The 22,540-nt window shown below is 41.0% G+C and overlaps 2 protein-coding genes across 3 annotated transcripts in view; one reads left to right on the top strand and one right to left on the bottom strand.

Annotated features, from left to right (window-relative positions):
• ECT2 (epithelial cell transforming 2) overlaps window positions 1-8,168 on the top strand; it is a 31,186-nt gene extending 23,018 nt beyond the window's left edge. Inside the window, exons 22-25 of one of the 2 annotated variants that reach the window (XM_049801789.1) lie at window positions 1,506-1,613; window positions 2,727-2,873; window positions 4,926-5,251; window positions 6,615-6,674. In XM_049801789.1, the coding sequence (XP_049657746.1) occupies window positions 1,506-1,613; window positions 2,727-2,873; window positions 4,926-5,234 (564 nt within the window). In that variant the 3' untranslated portion in view covers window positions 5,235-5,251; window positions 6,615-6,674. Of the gene's footprint in view, window positions 1-1,505; window positions 1,614-2,726; window positions 2,874-4,925; window positions 5,252-6,614 lie in introns of both variants that reach the window. The other variant, XM_049801790.1, reaches the window with a different exon arrangement.
• A 10,633-nt stretch (window positions 8,169-18,801) lies between these two features.
• Window positions 18,802-22,540, bottom strand: part of SPATA16 (spermatogenesis associated 16) — a 97,924-nt gene continuing 94,185 nt past the window's right edge. Inside the window, 1 exon segment of the mRNA XM_049802566.1 lies at window positions 18,802-19,044. Within this exon segment, the coding sequence (XP_049658523.1) occupies window positions 18,928-19,044 (117 nt within the window). The 3' untranslated portion in view covers window positions 18,802-18,927.

The raw sequence follows: 22,540 nt of genomic DNA, 5'->3' as shown, positions 1-22,540 counted from the left end.
TAGACAGAGGCCTACAACCTGAAAACAATGAAATAAAGGAGGCACTGGCCTCCTCACATTTTTAGAAGTTCAATGTGTGGGCTTTCTACAGCCAGAAAACTAATAATTTGAGGAGGAGATCTGCTCCAATTAGGGCACGAGACTTTCAGCTAATGTTTTAATTATGTAAGAATGTATGCGTGTCAGTCATCCAAATTTGCTGAAAATGTGAAGTACGTATAGCTGAAACAACTTGGTTTAAGCTAGAAATATTTTGTGTTCTGCATTGTACTCTTACTGTACAGTGTTTGGTTGTCTGTGATTTTTCAAAGACATGCTTGTTTTGGGACAGATAGTTAAGTAATCAAAATAGTATCTTAGTTTTGTTTTGTTTGGCTTGTTATTTAGGGACTTACGAATAAGAAACTTTGCTTTGTGCTTTTCCGTCCTTTTTTGGTACTGAGTAGGAAAAGTACTGATTCAGAAGAGTTAACTTTAATCTGTCACCTATCTTTAGTCTTTTGTGTTACATATATCACAAAGGGATTGAAAAATGTTGGGGTTTTTTAATAGAAATTATATCTTTGTGTAATAAATGTGTCATTCCCTCCTGCCCCAGGACATTCACAATCATATGCTGACAAATTGTAATCTACTATGCTGAATCCCATTAGCTGCAATTTCTGTAACTGCTGCTTTGTACCAACTATATAATACTTTTTTCTTGCCGATTTTAATGTCAAATTGAGCTTCAATTTAAGCACAGTTCCCCTTTTCGCTGGTTTTCAAGAACTCTGGCATCATGCGACAATGAGCTAGTGTTGACTTTGCCACATGGTGGCAGTAAAGGCTTTAACTACTCTGTTAGACACTAGGAATAGCTACACAGCTCAGCTTGCTGTCTGGTGTCCTTATGATTTTTTTTTCCTAAAAAAACCTTTTTTTTTTTTTTTTTTTTTTTGGTAAACTGCCTTTTCTCAAAATAAAACCCCGAAATGACAACTACAACCCCCTCCCCCCCAGCAACTTCCCACTCCCATGCGTGCCCCTTGCCCCCATGTTTTGCAAGTAGCTAGCTAGAGGTTGCTTTGCACATGTTAAAGAATGAGGCATGAAAAAAACCCCAGAACTTGTGGCTATTCTGAAACATTTATTTGGCTTAAGCTGAAAGAATTAGTCTTAATGTTTGACAGCTGGATCTATCAAGATTTCACTTCAGAAAAGAGATAGATATGTATCTTGTGCAACTCTCTAGGTATACTTCAAAATGATTGCCTTTACTTGGTAAACCCTGAATTTGAAACTGAATCAATCAAACCAAATGTAGAACTACTGATGAAGTGGTTTCATAAACTGATTGCACCAGCAGTTAATCTAATGAAATGGCATGAAAGAAATAGCTGCTTAACTGTATATGGAGGTGTAGGGCAATTAAAACTTCTCAATCTGACCTACTGAACTAGAGAATGATATTTTGACAAGTGCTGATGTTTGTTGACCATTATTAAGACTATTTTTGTCAATAGGAAAATCTCATTTATACTGCTGATCCTGATTCAGTTGAAGTAAATACTAAAGATATGGACAGTACTTTAAGCAGAGCATCCAGGGCAATAAAGAAAACATCAAAAAAGGTAAGATACTACAAAGATGTTACTTTACAGTAAAACCCATTTTAGTCGGGGAGTTGTGCTACTATTCCTGTTTCAGGTGTTTTGTAGTACTTACAGCAGTGACAGGAAAAACTTAATCTGAACTAAAACTCTTAAGTGTAAGCTCCTTAAAGAAAGAAGGTGGGGAGTGTTTGAGGTTTTGACTGAGTAGTTTTGGAGTATCTGTATATAGTATTATGGTCATAAGTATTATGTAGTCATTTTTGAGTCTGTTACGGAACTTTGTTTAATATTTTGAATATCTTAAATATATTACAAAAAATCCCCAACCCTCTGTTCTAACTGTGCTTAGCATATTGAATGGAGTTTTAAAGCTGCCTGCAATTATCTAAATACAAAAGTAGGATGGGTGTGTAGAGCATGTGTGTCCTGATGATGAAACAGACTTCAAAATAGCAAGGAAGTAAGCGCTGAATGCTGGTGTCTGCCTGTGCATGCTTTCCCTTGTGTATGGCTTAGATGCTCTCAACTAATGGACTGAGAAACTGTGCCCTCTTCTGCGCAGAGGACCTAGCTGGGAGACAGGATTAAGGCTGCCTGTCTGCTCTGTCAAGTTGGCCGTGCAACTGGACTTGGTTCTGATGAAGTTTGTGGCATGACAGAATGATGCAGCAAGGAGGAATCTGTCCCCCATTCTCAGCAGCCTCGCAGCAGGCTTAGTACATTGAAGGTGATAATACTGTTTCATGGAGAAAACTGTGGAGGCTGCTGTAGTTTGGAAGCTGTTGAAGGCTAAATTTGAGAGCAACTTAAAGGAGGGGAGACCTGACTTTGAAGAACCCAAGGGATGTGAGGAAGCCTAGTTGACTAGACTTTATTTTGACTTCTCCCTGAATCTCTGTTCTGCCCCCTGCCATGTTGTCTTCATATTTGGACAGAATGAGAAGAGCAGGGCTGATGGGAAGCATTAAAAGTCAGATCATCTTGTGGGTGTGTTTGCTTGCCTAGTTTTGATAGAGTCATATTAACGTTTGCATGCCCTACAGATGTTCAAAATTTGAATGGTAGCCTACATTGTAGTAGTTATTACAGCCTGATTTTTGTCATTGTATAACTGCTTGTCAAACTCTTCAGGTTACAAGAGCATTTTCTTTCTCGAAAACACCAAAGAGAGCTCTTCGAAGGGCTTTAATGTCGCATAGTGCAACAGAAGGAAGAAGTCCCAGTTCAGCTAATGACAGTTATATAGGCAGCCGACTGACTAGTACATCGTCATTAGCGGTAAGTGATTTGGCTGCGCAGGCCAAATAAGTAACCTTTTTAAGATCACAGTTATTTTAATGTCTGGTGTTGATCTTGCTTTAACAATTTCAAGATCCACAGTGGAAAAATTTATTTTTAACTACACTCATAGATGTGTTATTTTCTGAGCAAGAGTTGTTTAATGAGAAGGCTTACTTGCTGAAAATGCAGAAAAATCTGCTGTATGTACTAGAAACTGGGAGTTGCCTTGTACAATTAAGTTTGGGAAAAAACCCCCAGCATCTTTTGCCAGAGATGGAGTATGTATCCTCTTCTGGGTGAGAAACTTCTAGCACACTATCTTGTGTTAGCTTATGCTTTTGATTTTTGGATAATATTTACAAACGTGGTGTACAACCCTGAATAGTACGATGAAAGTGTCAATGAGAGTAGTGAGATGGTAGACATCCTGTGAAACAGACTGGGAAGGAAGGGTACAGAAATACAGATGCTGCCCCCTGAGAGTTTTTAAAAAGGCAAGAGAACTATCTCCTTTTACATGTTTAAGAAAACTTGGTAAAATAATGTATTGTTCTACATACTGCAACTCTTCTGCTATGCTTGGCTAACTGTTGTGGCTTTCTTCTACTACGCTAGGTCAAACTCAATTTCCTACCACAGTCTAGTAAAGCAGACTAGATTTGGAGGAATTTTTTCATTATCTTATGAATCTCCTATGAAGACAGGCTAAGAGAGTTGTTCAGCCTGGAGAAGAGAAGGCTCTGGGGAGACCTTAGAGCAGCCTTCCCGTACCTAAGTGGGGCCTACAAGAAAGCTGGAGAGGGACTTTTACAAGAGCAGGTAGTGATAGGACAAGGGGTAATGGCTTTAAACTAAAAGGGGGTAGATTTAGATCAGATGTAAGGGAGAAATTCTTCACTATGAGGGTGGCAAGGCACTGGGACATGTTGCCCAGAGAGGTTGCCCAGGATGCCCCATCCCTGGCAGTGTTCATGGCCAGGTTGGATGGGGCTTCAAGCAACCTGGTCTAATGGAAGGTTTCCCTGCCCCTGACAGGGGGCTTGGAACTAGATGATCTTTCAGGTCCCTTTCAACCTAAACCATTCAATGATTCGATGACCTTTGCTTTTATTCTAGTGTTTGAGTAAATCTGTATACTAAGTGAGCATCTACTTGAAAGTTTTGTAGTTTGTAGAACAGAAAGCCAAGAACAGGATTTCTGGTGTATCTTTCTACTACTGCTTCAAGTGTCAGTACCTTAAAATAGAGATAATTCAATATGTTTGAGTGGCCATTAAATTATACAACATAAAGATATTGCCCTGCTCTCCCACATGAGATAGGCATGAGAAAATATGGATTAATAAGGGAGGAAGTTTCACAATAGACTCCCTTGCTTTAGAGGAAATAAGAAAATCTACCAGTGTGGCTATACCCCAGCTCTCTGTAGAGATTTTCTTCCTTCAATTATGATTGCTCCAACGATTGTTTTTGAAGTCTAATATTCTGTCTTCATTTTGATACAGCACTGTATCTCATTTCTCATGAAAATGCAAGTCATGCGCTTTCCTCTTTGTGTGCGTCTACGCCATGCAAAAATACTTTTTTCCACAAAATGGTAGGAACTTAAAGCGGTGAAAAAATATTTTCCTATTTTAAATTGTTCCCAGAGTTCTTGGACCCCTGAGGTAGTAAGCTGCAGCTTGGCAGCAGATCATATGTTGTGTGTGATGTGTGGGTTTTTTTAACCAATCCCACACACCGCTGAACTTGCATAAAGCCTTTTTGGTTGAATCATAAGGTTGAGGGGAAAAGAGAGGTTTGGATTCCAGCCCCTCAAGCTGGGATACCAGTGCAGTTCCTGAGTAGGAAACTAAAGCTGCAGGAAACCTGTCTGAGAGGCTCAAAGCTGTTACTCGGAGATATTGTTTTATTTAAATAAAATCCTGGCCTGGGCTTATGTGGAGATTTTTTGGTGTAGAAAAACTATAGAGTAAAAATATCAATAAAGCTTGGATGCCTGTTTTTTTTCTTGTTTGGACTAACTCTTGAACCCCTGCCTAATTGTAGATTGCTCGTTCATCTTCTACGTGCAGCCTAAATGGACCTTTCAAATGTGCTGTTAATGTTCATCGCTCCAGTTCTGTTGATTGGAGCTCTCAAAATTCCAGGCCTCGACCTGTGCTGTGCTCTGGCTCTCCAAGTAGCCGTCTTTCAAATGCTGTAGAAGGAAAAACCTCTTCCAACTTGGAAAGCTTAAATGGTCATGCCTCGGACAGATCATGTCCTATCCTTATTATTACTACCACTTCTGGTGATACTGGAGATAATAACCAATGTGGTGCTGAAAAAGTCTGTACATCAAATCCTGACTGTTAATGCCCGTCTTGCATGAAGTGAGCAAAAAATCTTGATTCCTCTAAACTAAGACAGCACGGTACAACTATATAAAACACTAGAATTCACAAAGTGTTTTAAATGGTGTTGGGTGTTTCTTTGACTTGTTCTAACGTATGGGGTTGCAGTCAACACACACGTGTAGTCTAGTTCTACTTCTGGTTCTGGGTGCAAAGTTAATTCTTTCACAAATCCTTTTAATTTTAATTTTTCTTTATTTTTTTTCTCAATTCATTTCTATACAATTGAATTAATTACTGTTTCACTTCAGTTGTCCAACTGGCAGTGTAGCTCACTGGCCAGAGCTCTGAGGACCTTAACTTGGTTGCAGAGGAGTCTTGAGCAGCTAACTTTTCCTGTGGTTTTAAGTTTTTGTTCCCCCACCTGTAAATAGAAAAAATACCGTGTGTAAAATACTTTAGAGTCTAATAAGAGCTGCTATATAGAGGAGTTTAGGATTTAATTTTCAAATATTGCCTATGACTGCAAATAGAAGACGTGCCATAAACAGGCATTAGACTTTGTAGTGAAGTGGTATATCCTTACCTGCTCAAAATATCCCTATTTAAAAGGTTCTCGAAGCATGCAGGTGCAGCAGGCTGCCTAACTACCATGACCTGTTTATATGCTGAAAAGCTTGGCTGAGCTATAAAGAGCAAGGGAAGATTGCTAGTGAAAGTATCTTGAGGTTTAATTTAAAAAGAATATAAAAGTCTCAGCTGATCCAAAGAGGTTAACTTTTAGTGCTACCACTGTAATTTTAAGTCCCAGAAGCAGGCTATGCTGCTAGCACCAGAAAAGTCAACTTTTTGCCTAGTTTGTGCCCACCCAGGCACAGCTAAAGCAAGCTTTGACAAATCATTGTGATGTCTATTGCCTTCTGTATCCAAGAAGGCGTGTATTCTGTGTCTAAACTGGGGCTCAAAGCTGGTAAGAACACAGAAAGTTGTGGCATCTGAGGGGGAGCTCCATTTCTCTAAGAGATTATCATAATGTGTCTTGCCTTCAATTTGGAGGGAGAGTATTATTGCATAAAAGTGTGATGCAAGGTGTATGCAAATGCTTGGCTAACAGCTAGTCTTCAAAACCATGTTCTTGCATTCTTAATCTCTCAAGGCTTGGAACAAGGAAAAATCTTTCCTCTGCATTTTTAAAAATATATGCATTCTACTCATTTGGTGCTGTCTAACTTTTCTGCTCAAAATCTAGAAATGCTGAATCATTAATTCCAAAAGCTGCCAGTCTTAAAGATCTTCTGTACTGTTACATTCCTTATACTATGTATCAGGGTTGAGAAATGACTACTGCACTGTTGACATTGGCTAATAAATGATCAAATTTTTTTTTTTTTCCCCCCAACAGGGTATTCCTTCTCCTTCCTTGGTCAGTCTTCCTTCCATCTTTGAAAAAAGGAGTCATACGTTAAGTCGATCAACAACCCACTTGATATGAAGCGGGTCTAAAATATAGTGCTGTATTGTAGAGACTGACAAGCAGCTGGCCGTTCATATGACCTGTTACTGACATTAATGGTACCTTAGTCATTAGCACTTAGCAATGATTAGCAAAATGTTAGATAACACTAAGTTAATCATAAGGGGGTTTTAGTTGTATTGAAGCAGATCAGCTAATCAGTGGAATAAGTAACTGGGTCTTTATTTAAGAGACAGTATTCCCTTGCACAAATTTATTTTCTCACCAACATAGTGGAAGCATTTTCTTCCATGGAAGTTGTCCCCTCTAGGCAATAAACTAGTTTGTCAGACTTTTAAATGAAGGTGATGATCACATAACTTAACGCTAGTTTGGATGACTCTTATGCTTGCCTAACTTCATCAATTGGCAGAGCACTCTGATGTTTGAATTGTTGATTTCTTAAATGGAGATGCATTATGAAGTACCTGACCTTTCAAGTATGACAGTTAACCTGTTGTACAGCTGCTTATTCCAGATATTTTATAAATGTAGTTGTTTATAAAGAAATAGAGTTGAGTTTCTGTGATTATGGTCTTCTGCAGCCTCACTGTAACACAGTGGTCTGTTACATGGGTTTATTAGAACAGTAAGTTTAAAGGCTATGACTGGCATTGACCACCAAAAATGATTAACTGAATTCTTTGAATTTCTTTGAAGTGGAAGTCTGAGGAAAATAATTACACTCCCTTTTAGCAGGGCTGTTAAACAAACCTCCAAAACCCCACACCTTCCACATACTTGGTTAACAAATCATTATTTAATGTATGGGGTTATTGGTGTGGCATTGTAACTTGAAGGCCCTATTTTGGTGTGTCAGATTTCAGGTATAGTACTCCTAAGGTTTTTACTTGGCTTTCTCATGTATTTGTGTCTTCCTTCAAAACTATATGTTCACTTCTTTCATCTCTGAACAGTTAGTATGATGCGATGCTATCTCAGGAACTATCTAAATATGTATATTTCTGCATTTCATTAACAGTTTAACTGTGTGTCTGTATTAGCAGGAGTTCTCAACTTCTGGTTTCTTTTTAACCACCCGTGTCTTGTCTTATGTCTATATGTAACTAGTGATGCTTTTGAATGTGTCAGACTTAACTGTTTTTTATATCTCGTTATGCCAATCCAAGCAATGTAAATAAACTGTTTAAAATAAAACTGCTTGTGGCTTTGCTAAACAGGCTTTTATGAGTGTCTACTTTGTCTTTTCACATAGAAAGTGTTGTGTTGGGCTCTAGCCTACGAGTGTACTCTGACTAGCTCTATAGCTATTCCTAATAAAGCATTCTAAGATGATAGGCCTGACTCTGCCAGACCAGAACTTATTTTCTCTTAATATATTCACCATTCTCCCCTCTTCCCCTGGCTATGTGTATCCATGGGTATTTCATCCTTATCCATTCAAAATAAACAGCTGAGCTAAATATGCACTGACACTTACATAAGAAAATGGCTCTAGGAAATGAACTATTCAATAAATGCTGTGCTAAAACATCAACAACAGTTTTTGGTTTCTTCTTTGTTATTTTTGGAAGGACATATTCAACCTGGTTAACTCCATGCAAACTTATGATACTCTCAGGCTGTCATTTCTCTGGTCATCTTTAATTTCCAAATTATTTGTAATTTACCTTCTACATCAAGTTCACTTGCCCTCAAAACCAATTGAACCTCTAGTGCTTACTCTATTGCCTAATCTTGTCATTACCAGTACTGCACAGCTCTGTTGTTGCTAAATGAATGGAAAATTATTGTTCAGAGGCCTGAGTCCTACTGCTCTTCATTTGTTGCATACCATTTTCTAATGGAGGAACGAGTTTTGCTCAGTCTTGCTAACTCTCGAAGGAGGAGAAGAATGAGGAAGACCATGCCTGCCTCCAGTGTGACTTGATGCCCTGCTGCATTCTGGATGCAGTATTTTCTTAACCCATTATGTCAAGTTTCAGCATGAGATGCCCGTATTTTTATTGGAAAAAAATAGGTGTACTGTTAAAAAAAGAAAATCTTATGTTAGCACTAAGAGGAAAAGGGCAGCTCAATCTCCTTGTAATTAAATGAAATGATTTAAAATGGTCACTGTATTCATATACTTTGTCCACAGCTCTTTGACTACACTCTAAGGTGATGTACTCCAACAGCAGTTAATTGAAGGCACGCTCGGTCCCAAACTGGTGAGAGGATACACTGCCAACGTGTATCTTAGGATTGTACTGAAGCCCTTAACTGCTCTTTTGGATATTGACTGTCAGAGGACCAGAAGTTTTTCAGGGAGATAGAGAGAAGTGAAAACAGTGACATTTTGGGTTAAAATAACAAGCTGATAGGTAATAATTAACACCGAGTTGCTGATTTGACAACTTGCTCTCAATCTAATTACCTAGAGCACTGTAACAAGTCTTTTGGATACTGGAGAAAATAGTAGCAATTGTCTGACCCAGTTTTAGTAAGGCATTGTCTTGCATGACAGTATTAAGAGGTTGCTAGCAGAGGGGAAGCTACTAGTGAGCAAATACAAAACTGGCTTATCTGTACCCATTGGACAGCAAATCTTATTAGTATCCACTGCGGTCATATTGAGTGGGGCTCCCCGGGGGTCTGTTCAGCATTTCTATTGACTTGAGTGGATAACGGAGTGGGAGAGTGTGCTTATTAGTTTTACGACTGTCACACAGCAGCAAGAAACTTGAGTACATGACGGAACAAGATTAGAGGGGGAAGTGAGCTTTGTAAGTTAGAGAGGGGCGCCAGAGTAACAGAAACAAGCAAAAACACGAAATTTTTACAAATGAGAGACTTGCCCCCACCTTCTCCGTTTCCAATAATACAAGCACGTGTTGTAGCGTTAGAACAAGTATGTAATTTGGGGCGGGGGAGGGAGGGGGGCATTTGGCATTTTGGTTAGTATTCTTTTGAACTTTAGGTGAGACTGGTTCTCAAAACTAGAATTTTAAACAATAACGCTTTTACCATCTAGCCGCTATGGGATGTGCCTTGTTAAGTAACAGTAGCGGTCTGGTTTTGTACAATACCTAGCTTCAATCATGATACAAACAATTCAAATCTCCTGAATAATTTTTTAAACTTCAATTCAGAGAGTTGAGTTGAATTAAGTATAATTTCTCAAGTTTTTATGCTGAGATTTCTGTATCAGTAGAACTATAGGATCTGCTCTGCAACTCTTTAAAGAACAAACTTTGGGATAAAAAGAACATTTCTTTCTAACCTAGCTCTCATTCACTTACCACTGTGCTAAAGAGTTAGCCAGCACGCATTCAGCATACAATGAAGAATTGTTTTCCTTCAGAAAGACTGGAGCTCTCGGAAGAGGAGGTCAAAAGATGATCTTTGTTTAAAACACAACCTTCTGTTCTTGTAGGCTGCACGGAATCAAACAGTTCAATGAGCTTGTGCTCATTGCTACAAGAATCCTTACTCTTAACGATTGTTCTAAATTGGTGTTTCTTAAACTTGAAGAACAGCTATCAAAGGAAAGGGTCTTCTGTTGGGTGGGTGTTAGGTGGGGATGTCTCACTGTTCTGACCCAAACTTTCAAGGAGAATGCAGTTTTCTAGCAGCATGCTGGCTCGCTTCTCTTTTTAGTATGCGAATCTTGGAAGTTCCGGGTAGTACTGCTCCAAGAAGAAAATTCCTTTGAGTAGGTGTGCTATATGTACATTGCCATGGAATTTATTTAAGTATGCCCTTCGACATTTTGAGAAAATCATGTATTGTGTTACCAACCTACCTTTGTTACTAGTTGAAATACAGAATGGTGCTCAGAAGTTCATGCTATAAATGGTGTTAAAGGAGCCTGTATAGCTCTCAGGTGGTGCTTTGGAGGGAGTACATAGACTAAAGCTCGTACTGAGGCAGGGTGATGCATAAGGAAGCAATAGTTGGTTTGTTTGCTTAAAAAAATTAGAAAAAAACCCCACTGAGATACTGAAGAAGCCAGAAGTGGACCAAGATGCCGGAGGAAGTCTGCAGCACAGGTTGTAGCTGAACTCTTCTCCTTATGTCGATATTTGAATCACATGAACTTCCTAGCTTAGTCCAGGCTTGAGTGGTCCAGCCATTCACCAACCTGTACCTAGAATTCATAAACATACTCTCATGGCAAGCTATTAAGGCATTCATGGACTAAGATGGTTAATCTTTTATAGGTTTTTTTGTTCAAAGAGAAAAGGTGGAGAGATTACAGGTGCTTGAGAGCACCTGTTTGTGAATTTGTTGTAGATTCAACAGGACGGCTTGACCTGTATTTTGCAGAAAAATAGTTGCTGTTTCAAAAATAGGAACTGAAAACTCCACTGTGAGATGGATGTTTACAACCTCTGAAAGCCAGCCATCAGAGACAAAACAGGGGCTAGCTAGAATGTACTTTAAAAACACAAAAGCTGTTGAGAGCTTAAAATGTTGGCTGAGTGCTCTATGCAGCTGACATTGGAAGGGTGAAGGCAAACTGGTGCCACGTTCTTTGCCTTGAGACCGGTTTTAAGCACGGAGCCAGAAACCTGCTCTCTGCCATCAGTAACGAAAGCTAAAATGGGAATGAGATCACCATGAAAACAAACTAATTAAATATCTAGTGAAATACGTGTAACACTGTCAGACGTTGGGCAAATAAAAGTAATTTTTAGATAAGAACATTACCACTATTCAGGGCTGAATTTTCAGCTGGCACAGAGTATTCTATCAGCCTCTATACAAATGCAACCATGCATTTGTATGCCTAATTTAGGCAGTTAGAAGGGCAATTACCACCCTACCTGCAAATTGTAATTAGCTGAAGCTGTCTTGGTGCCTTCAACAGCTGATCCATACGCTGACACTGACTTTAAGAAGAGCGACTGTAGTAGGAGCTACCCTCTGTTGTTGAAGCAAGTTATTATATATAAATACATGTCTGCTTGAAGTAGTGAGAAAACAATGCTTACAAGGAGATGTGAAGCCTCCTTTTATTTTTACCCGACGTAGGGAACCTTAGTGTGGGTACTTTATGGTAGTGGAATTAAGCAACTGAAGTTCTGACATTTCTATGCATATTGGTAGAAAGAGGAGAACCTTTACACTTCTCATTCCCCCTCTTCCTCCAGCACCTCAATTTCTTCGAGGGCTGAGGAAGAGGGTTTTGGCCAAATGCTGGGGCGCTCAGCTTACCAGGAGCACTGTAGAGCCTGTCCTATTTTGGGGCAAGTAAAATCTTGTGCCCACTGAAGCCCAGAAGCAGGCTGCGTTCTGCCTCGCCAGCTCAGGTTTCCCTGGCACCTGTGAAGATTGGGTAGAGGATGACTTTTTTGCGTTTCTCTTCCACCACCTCTTTCTCCATCCGGAGATCAAGGAAAGCGCCACAGCCTGGTAAGCACGCTATCAATTTATTAATGGATTCTTCAAAATAGGATTGACCGGAATATAAATTGTACTACCTGAGCTCTTGGAGATTTTGGTTCGTGGACGGTTAAAAATGGTGATGTTTATTTGTCGGTGTTTGGAGATACTAACTACCTCTCATAAATACTCAGCTTCTGTCTCCACCCAAACACAGTCAGTAGTTTATTGGCTATGTTGGATTGTAAGCTCCTACATGCTTTCTGCTCCTCTGTGATGGCGAAGATGGTATTTCAGTAATTCCTCCAACGTTTCAGCCTGGAAGGGATGTAAATATAAGCATAAGTGATTTTGAAAATGTGCCTTTTCTCTGTGTTTCAATGGCTCGTGCATTAGAGTTGGTATGGCTGACAAATCAGCACTGATTGCTAATTAAAAAGCTGAATATATTAAGGAGTTTCATACTTCCATTTCTTCCTCAGATTGATACCCTAGCTGTATGAGTGAGTGCTAGTGAAGCTCTAATGGATACAGTCTAATTACTTGCCATTTTTGCTTTGACTTAACAGTTCATGAATTACAGTAACTCTGACTGACAGATCATTGCTGATTACTAATTAAATGGCAGAATTTGGTTTTATGTACCTCCAGCTTTTAGCCCCACAAAAAGTGGCAATCCATCTCTTAACAAAAACCCCTTGCTCTCTGCTTGTTTGCTGAGATGTAAAAGCTGATGGTCTCATCCCTCTGGAAAATAAAAATTCTTAGGGCACGTTTAACCGTAGTGGTGGATAAATATATTTCAAAAATAAAGTTACTGCTGCGTTGCTTATAAAGGAGGCTTTGGAAAGAAACCGTTCAAGGCAGTATAACAACTCAGCATGTTTCCTGGCACTCTTATTCTCTTATGGATCGCCTCAACCCTCATTTAATGAGTACAAAGACCAAGACGATTTTTAGTCCTTTATCTGCGGGAGGGGACAATTTATTCACTGCTATAGGTACTCCCTAGGTCACTCAGACACTAGAACAAATGCAGCAATGGATTGTCTTTCTTTTTCTTTCTCTTCATTTGCCTTTTGTATTCAATGTACCCAGAATTTAATCGGGTTCTTGACAGGATTACTACTCTCCTAATCTGTGATATGTTTTAATTTGTGATAGTGATCTGTAGAAATGAGCTGTTGAGGTTGGGAGTCCTTCCCGTGATGACGGTGTCCCTCTAGTCCTGAAAGGCAGTGGGTAGAGTTAGGGACAGCTGGTAAATGGTATAACTGCTATAACTTTTCTCACTAAATGCCCAGAAATATTCGGTTGTATTCCAGACTTAAAATCGAGGATAAGGGCTCATTAAAATTGCTACGGATCTTTTCAAATAACCACGTTAAAGATGTTGCAGCCTGATAAACTTTTCTTTGTGCTGATTTCACTGAAATTGTTACAAAAACACTGCAAAACTTTTATCCTAAAAAGAATGACTGCTCCTCTGAAAGGAAACTACGCTTCTCTAATCTCTGAGTTTGTGAGCATGCCCCTTAAGTGTGTGAATATTTCGATGCGTAGTTTGTAAAAATCCATCAGAGATAATGCTCAAGAGCAAGGGTCGAAAGAAATGGTATGTTACTTGAGATCTCGTATATCAAAAAGCACAATGTAAAAATCCTTGGCATATAGGTGATCTTAATGGTCCCTTCTGGACTTAAAATGTATTACAGACAGAAACCATGAAGTCATTTTTATAATTTAAAGCTTTATCTTTTCTTTGTTAGTAATTCTTCCTGCCTGAATATCACCGTTCACCTTAAGCAAAATAGAGATTATATTATTACTGCGAGATAATAAAAAAGACTCTGCATTACTGCGGTCAATACCCGTAATAAATGTAAAATCTGGCGTTCTAATGGGTAGCGGAAAGGTCCCTTTCTCTTTGCCACCGCTTCTTCCATCTAAAGTAAGTATTTCATATCATTGCTATTAATAGCAACTCAGAGTAACGCGTTTGTACAAAGACAAGAAAGTGGCAGCGTCTGAAAAACAAACTATCCCAGGTCGTCGTAATGGAACCAGCAGAGTAGCGTTCAGAAAATCTTTACGAGCAGAAGCAGCTCATGTGAAGTCTTGAGATGAGGTCTTTTGACTACAACTCTTCAGAAAACATTTTCTGATACTTGCTTGTATAACTCTGTGTCATTCATGACAGCGTGATCTTTCAAAAAAAGGAATTGGAAGATTTTACAAAGACGTATGGAAACGCAGGGAAAAGGCCAGTTGCTTTCACCAGGCACTTCTGAAATTCCGCTGAGACCTACCGTGCCTCGTTTTCTACATGTGCCTGAGACATGCGAGATGTGCCTGCCCTGGTAGTCCTGGTGAACACCGAGATACAGCTTTCTGCAGCTGACGGCCCACAGGATGCGAAAATTCCATCATTTCCTCTCCTTGACTAGGAAATGACTGGAATGACTCAGCCGGTGTAGTTAGCGTAGCATGTGTGACCTTTTTGAAGATGACTGCCGTATGGAGCTTTTTCGCCTCTACTTTCTCCAATTTTCCTTTACTCAAGAATGACCAGCTTCAAAGAAAAAGTTCACCGCTCTAATTGAATATTCTCCATATTGAGAGGGGTAAAAATAAACATTCTTCTCGGTTTATTCACGCATAAACTAGAATCATCCAAGTGTGACATCTGAAAGGAACTACATGATTATAATCTGAAATGAGAACAAAGTTCATCTTGTGCGATTTCTTATTTTTTTCCCTGCAGACTTTGAAAGAGATTGCAGAATCTTAATACCCATTAAAGCTCAAGAAAGCCAGGGCTGTGCGTTCCTGTGTTAACCTTTTTAGTATTCTGCTGGTTAATTGTCTGTCCGTTCCACCTTCTCCTCCCAGGTTAATGGGGTGGTTAACAGGGGAGGACAGGAATGGTCGGCCAATCACACTACGAAGCAAACTGAAAAGGTCAAAGTAATGCGCTGTATTATTCATGGACTATGCCTTGCCGAGGTATCTTGGATCTCATGTCTTCTCGTGATGAATTGCAACAAGGACAAGAAACAGCCCAACATGAAATTGGCTCTTGTGACAATGATTGTAGTTCAAATGGGGAAATGTAAAACTGTGGCTTGCTGTTGCTCTGTTTTTTGAGATTAAAGAGGTGTGATCACATCTAGCAGCTGAATAAGCAACAGGTTACATTTGTACAACTTCTCAGCTGGGTTCTTAGTATAAGACAGTATATATGTATATAAATCTTTCTTATTTTAGCCATGGACTTTGTTTTGGAAGTACTGTCTGGTGCCTAATATCCCTCCGATGTCTTCTGTGTCAGTAAACTCACAATTATTTTATGGATTTCTTAATATGAGAGTGCTTTTGAAGTCACATTTTGTTTAGAAGTATTAATACGCTAGTTCCTAAGAGGCCACCTAGAGAGGACCTTAAGACAGTTCTTGTTCTCAGGAGTTTGCAATCTGTATAGTCAAAGTCGAAGGAAAGCTTGATGTAACTATTCTTTTCTGCTTCACCTTTCATGTGAAACAGAGGTAGAGGGAGATACTTGCAGAGGCAGGAGTGTGACTGAGGTGCTCCGAATTATTTTCTGAGTACTGTCCTTCTCGTTGACTACAGAGGGAGATTAGCGATAGCAGACTACTGATTTAGTCCCTAGCAGTGGATGCCGTTAGTGTGTGTCCTCATTTCGTCCCTACCCCTGGGTGTCACGACTGCATCTCATCATCTTCTTCTGGCGATGTGTTTAATTTGGTACATTAGCTGTAGACCCATTCTCTATATCAGTTTGACTCAACCTTGTATTTTTCAAGTATTTGTTACCATACCCCTTTGACAGAAGAGCCTTCACAAATAGCGAAAGTGAAAAATGTTTTTTTTTTTTTTTTTAAGACCAACCCCTGTCTGGTCTGCCTTCTCTGAGCTGTAATTAGTGTTGTAACCCAACAGTAAACATATACCTAACACCTGAAGGGGCTGACTCTGCTTGTGCTCATTGTCCCTTCCAGGGATTAGTGCAGACGTTCTGGCATTTTCAAGGAAGCAAGGATTACAACGGCAAGCAGAAGAGTTACGAGGCGCTCTTAGGGGAGAGGGTATTTATATCTTACCCCGCCCCCCGGCCCTTCTTTAAATTGGTATAGTGTTCTTTGCTTTTCATTGAGTTGTTTCAACTGACATCAGTTGCCTGGGGCCCGTGAACCTAGCTGTCAACAGATAAATCATTTTTGTGACAAAAAAATTCTGTAATGGAGAGAAACAAACCCCCATCATTCATTTGGAAACAAGTCTTTGAAGGAGAAGTGACCCTGAAAGTGCAACTCTTGGGGAGTGGTCTCAGATGTGTCCTTGTGTACGGGCCTAAAATAGCCACAGCGACCGTGGGCCAGGCTGTTTTTAATGTGCCCTTAACAAAAAGGAGGATGAGGAATGAAGTCCAACTTGTAACAATATTTCCTGAGTGAGAAGAGCCATGGTATATGTCATCACCCTACAGAAATCGCCAGCTACGAGGCCGGAGAATCATTATAACACAGTCTGCAATTTCTTCAAAAGGCAAGTTAATTAGTAGTATGTGTTCTAATTTTTGTAGGTGATCCTAGTGAATCTTGTGCTTTAGAAACTATACTGCATGCAGCAAGCATCAGAAATCCACCCCCCACCCCCCACCCCCCCCCGCCACTTCTTCCACCTTGTCGAGCCACAATGTGGTATATTCACGGAGTAAAGTTGACTCTCAAAGAGTCCTGAATAAAATCCTATGCAGATCTGGGCCTGGGAGTCTGTGCGTTACAGATGGGTATTTTTGGAAAATAGCAATGCCCTTCTCTATCACAGAAGCTCCCTTCATGTTTGCTCTCTGTTGTTTCATGGCTGACTTCATCTCCTGACAACTGCTTTAGTCTGGGGCTTTCTGGAGGCTAAAGGGCTCTGTAGCCAGGTGTTGGCCTAGATGTTTCCAACACCTTAGGGATTGATTTGGGCTACGGCCCCTCTCTTTCTCTCTCCGTGATGTATTGATCTGCCACGTAACAGGTTTTCCGCCCCACCTGATTTCTGAAGAGTGAAATGTCACATCTTATCTCGGATCTGGGTCTCTCGCAAAGCTCCGCGATGAGGCTGGTACATCTTTCTCAGCGCACTCGACTCAACTTGTTCTTGTTGCACAGACAACTGTTTTTCACCGGCAGTGTTGCTTTTTTGTTCCCAAAGATCACCCGTTTTCAGCACACTTTATTCTTTTTCATCATTCTGGCTAAAAATACCCAATTTTGCATTAAATATTGCAGAATTGTAAGCCACCTTGCATCAAATCAGGAGTATTTGCTTAAGAGCCTCATGATTTACCAAACCGTGTGTTGTCTGTGACTTGATGATCCGTGGGGAGCAGTTTTTCTGATTTAGTGTGTGTCTGCTCATCAAAGATGGATGATTGCCACTATGTGTCATAAAACTTCATCTGACAAAACCAACTCCATAGCAAAATAATGCCATCTCCGAAGGGCAATAATTCTTCGTTTCTCTGTCCCACATGTTTAAGGAGCTCAGGCTAGCTCAGATTTTCTCAAAAAGATTTCTTTATACTTACTCTCTTAACAATGAACAAAGGACCATCAAAGCTTTTGCCAGCTCTTTCTTAGTTTTCAAAAATCTTTTATGAGAGCCTAGGAAGATGGTCTCTAGAAGCTAAAAATCTGTAGGATTTAGACTTCTATCTGTGATAAATAGACGATGGGAATTAAGTGGCTAAATACCTTTGAGGTCCTGGACTTTTAATTAAATCTTAGGGCTGGAGAGTGGATTTTTTTCTTTCTTTCCATCTTTTTGTTTTCAAGTCACCCTTGAGTGAGAAAACGTCATGAACTGAATGCTGTTTTCATAGGGTGAGGTTATTCTCTTATAAAGAAAACACAGCGAACAAAAAGGAAATGCCAGCCTTAGAAGAGACTGCGCGCGTCAGCTGGGGATGCCTGTCAGACATCATCTGATAAGGTGATCTCTATTGAAAAGTAGGCGCGTTGCTTCGCTCGCTGATGACAGCTCTCCGGGGATTTGGGAACCCGTGCTCCCTTGAAGACCAAAGCGACGTAAGATGTGCCTACACGACAGACTGCTGCCGTGGGAGTGCAAGACGTGTCGCTGATCCTTAACCAAGAGATTTGCACTGGGGAAGGCAGGTGCAGTTATTCTCTTCCCTGGAGTGTGTTTGTGCATTTTTATAAAAACAATTACCATCCAATGGGGGGGGGGGGGGGGGGGAATAATCCTTAGGGCACAGACGAGAGTGAAGGACTTCACATTCTTAACCACAGGGCAACAGCTGGGCTCTCTCTCTTTTTTTTTTTTTCTTTCCCTTTTCACAGCGTTGTGTCTCTTGCACTTGTAGTTGTCGCAGCCGTAAGGTGCATGATGCCACTTTTCACCTATAGATCGTACCAATATCTGTACTGTAAGGCATTAATCTGGAAAGAAGGCAATGTGAGGCTGAATTCTTCTGAGCGTGGAGGGGTCCTTGTTTTCAGTGCTTCTTGGGCGATAATCAAGCCAGCAGGATTTTATAGGCTTTGGATGCAGAATATTCTCAGAGCAGAAGATACAGGCCCCTTTTTGGCGGGATGTTACTGTTTAAATAAACAAGACAATTTAAGATAAGCCTTTCACAACGCATTTATTCCATCCAGTTAAGACTAATGAAGTGCAGGAGTGTCTTGCTAAAGACAACCCATAGTGAGGGGAAGGCTCATTAAGTGGAAAAGTGGCTTTTGTTGACCTATCTATCAAATATCTACAGTGTTAATTTTCCTGTTTGCTGTGTGGCCATGTCTTTAGGGCTGGTAAGGGACAGTTTTGTATTTCCTGGTCTCTAATGTTGCTGTGTACTTTGAGTCCTCTTCATTTTTTCCCTCCTAGCTGTTCTCAGCCTTTTGTTCTTTAAGTAATTGTCTTCTACTTGGTATAAGTAGTCTTCAATTAGTCCAATCTGCAATTATAAAGAAGTGGTGTCAGAAGCATGTCCCTTACCCTCTATAAAAACTTCAAAAGCTTTTGTAGTTAGTTTATTTCAAAACTAATTGTCATCAGAAAGAAAAATACATGAAGGCACCTCTCACACAATTGGCTGGAGTAGCAGTACCTGATTGCATAATTTTTTTTTTTTTTTTTGTCCTTTTCTATTTGGATTCAGTTACTTTACTGCCGTGCAATAGACTCTTTCATTGAAATCTGTACATTGAAAACGGGAATTTATCACAACTCTGTCTTTAAATGGCATTGAGAAACAGCCACTTTAAAAGGAAGGGATGATGAGGAAATTAATCTCGGGCAAGTTTTTCTTGATAAGGAAAGAGAACAGAGGCTTCTGGCATTTATATGCCGAAAATCAACACATGGAGAAAAATGAGTATTCCACACTGCTGTGGCAAGAACCATTTTTCTATTAAATCAAAATGAAGTTCTGAATAAATATGTTTTCCCATGAATATAATACACTGGAGAATACAGTAAAAGAATAGATGACCTCAGTGTCCCCCCAGAATAAAAACGTAATTATTCTAATAAAGAGTACATTCAGATAGACACATCTTCCTTGCAGGGGTGATTTCAAAGCAACCAAAAAAATAAATTAATAGCGCTGTGTGCAGGTATTCTGTAAATACCAGGCATTCATAATTTTATGGCTATCTCTCCCCATACCTTACCTTTATTCATACCCTTTGTCAGCTTTTGCGATACGCAGCGTTTCTGTAAGGTGAAGATGAGAATCGCCTCCCTTCGCAGTGAGTTATACTCAAGACCTAGACCCTATATAATGCGAGGATCTAAAGAATCAATCTTCCAATTGCATTTTAAGCTGAAATATTTTTAAAAAAAAAAAAAAAAGAAAAAGTCTGAATCTATCATACTGACACGCGTTCAGCGGAGCGTTGCTTCTTTAGGCACAACACAGAACAGCTGACTGTGAATTAATCTGAGCGTGGCTTCCTATTGTATTTATTCATCTATTGAGCTGTTACTAAAGTGCTCCTCAGCCCTCAGCTTGGAGCCGGGCCGTCCGCTCGGGCCACGGTTTGTGTTGGTAGGGGCGTGCGTGTGTGCGAGAGAGGAAAAGAGGCGAGCAGAAAAGTTTACGGGCGATTAAATCTGCCTCCCTGGGGTGCCGAGGGCTCAGGAGCGTCTTTGGGAGAGGAGCTCTGCCTCTTCCTCCCCGCGAAGCGTGCGGGGAGGAGGTTTTCAGCGGATCGGCTTTGCGTAGCACCGCGCGCGATGCCACGGGAAAGAGTTTTCTGCCGCGCCGGTGGACGTCGACGGGCGCTTGCTCTTGGCCTTTGCCAAGAGATCCATCGCGAGAGGAGCGCGGGGAGGTCGGGGCTCTCTGACCGCCTCACGGGCTGGCTCCGCTGTGACGTGCTCACCATGTAAACGTGCGGAGGATTAGAGAAAGGAATCATTATGCTAGCCTCATTTTTAAGAAGCTGAAATAAAAGCTTAGGAAATCATTGATCTGGCCAAAAGCACACGGGAAGTCTCAGAAAGACTAATCACCTAGTGCCGAGCTCCAGTCCAGGGGCTTAGCCATATTCAAAACCACCACCAAACCCCCAAGAGTCTTCTGCAACAGACCAAATTAAAATGGCTACGTAAGTTTCTTCTGCAGATAAAAGTAATCTTCTCTGGTTTGGGGGTAGTGCTTGCATTTGAGTGAGCACAAAGGGTGGTAAGAGGAAGGGAAAGGGGTCCCGGGAGATGGGTAGGGTGTGGGGTGAGGGCAAAAGGGGCACCAGAAAAGCCACAATTTTTACAGCAGCTCCTTTCGGACCATCCGGCGGTGCCCGCGCTGCTGGTGATGCCACCAGAAAGCCCCAGTGGAATGATGTTCCTGTCTCAAACCACGGCTCGGCTGCTGTTGTGTGCTTTTCATATTTATGGAATACCTGTCAGCTCCAGCCCCCAAAATAAGTTCTAATATGGCATATCAGGGGTGGAAATAATAGTTGCTTACATAATTGCAATGTTACTGACACAGCTGATGAGTTGATGATGTTATTTGCGCAGCAATGATGGCATTCAAACCCTTGCCGGCTTACAATTACACTGTATGCTCTGAGCCCTAGCATGATTTAAATTACCATATGAACACAATGAAAATACAGTCTCTTGACAAGATAAAGGAGCGAGGTGGGGGGGGGAATGGCTTAAAAATCTCTTTTTCGTGGCTGCAGTGTTCAGTAGTGCTTATTCATGGCTTTTTAGCTTGAACATTTCATTTTAAGAAAGTAAATTGGAAGTGTTATGTTCTGCCTTTTGGACTTGATTTAAAACCTCCCTGTGCCCGCTCTTCCGCTGTCAGACTGCGGTAAGCCACCTTTGGGGCTCTCATTGGGAAATGCAAATTTTTTAAATCAATAGCTTCATTTTTTTTTTATTTTTTTTTTTTCTCCCCCCAATAACATTAAATAAGAATCCGTGTGGATGGGAGTAGGTAGAAGGATGCCGTTTGTAGCCAGCCCAAACGTGATTAGTGCTGCAGCAACAGCTGTTGTAGGAAAATGGATTTTGGAAAAGACTTGTGACTTATTCCCAAGCAGAGCAATAGCTGGCTACAGACTGATGCTGAGACCGAATCCCAGGGCTATATAGCTGAACCCTGCAGCGCCTATATAGCTAAAGCAGCCCTGAAGCCCACGCGAAGAGCTCTGCAGGACTTGGCTCACAGCAGCCCGTTTGCTACTGGTGTTGCCAGTGATCCACGTGAGGCTCGTTTTGGGCCGGATCCCAACCCACGCAGAGACCGACGACGTTGGGTCAGTCCTTCGCGCTAGCTGGACTTTGGGTTATGTTTCCCCACGCCTATTCCCCTGATGCGCTGATGTCCACGTGTGCCACGGTCTGCGCGTGGGAGCTGGTCGGCAGCGTCGCGTCCCACCTGGAGAGGCTGTGCTCGGCTCTCGGGAGCTGAACTTGCTGCTTGACACCCTTGGAGCGAAGTCCCTTAAATACTCTCCTGAGCACGTGAAAGCACTCTTCTTCCATCTCCCCAGCTCTACGGTGTCTTTAAGGTCTTTTTCTCAAGTGCCTGGTGACCTGAGAACTTATGAAGACAAATTGGGCTTCAACCTATTTTTAATCCTCTGCTGCTATGACATCTTACTTTCAAGATATCCTGAGTATTTGCCCCCACAGTTACTCCCAGCAGTGCAGTGGCAGCATTTCCACTTTGAATCAATGTCTACAGCCCTGGCCCAGCTAGAGGCTCCTCGGTGCACGACTGCCCATCTCTTCAAGTTCCTCCTGTTTCTTCCTCGTTAGCTCCCGATTTCAGGCTGCTCCTGACCCTATTTCTTTCGCTGGATTTTTGTCTCTGTCTTTAGTCTGGCCCCTGTGATCAGCTGGAGGGAGCAGGGAAAAAAGGGAATGGGCAGAACGAAGACCAAATGGAAAGAGGGAAGAAATAGAAACAAAAGATACATTTAAAGCAA

Source organism: Accipiter gentilis, chromosome 6, assembly GCF_929443795.1.
Source record: "Accipiter gentilis chromosome 6, bAccGen1.1, whole genome shotgun sequence".
Classification (NCBI taxonomy): domain Eukaryota; kingdom Metazoa; phylum Chordata; class Aves; order Accipitriformes; family Accipitridae; genus Astur; species Astur gentilis.
This window is presented reverse-complemented; position numbering and strand designations above follow the sequence as displayed.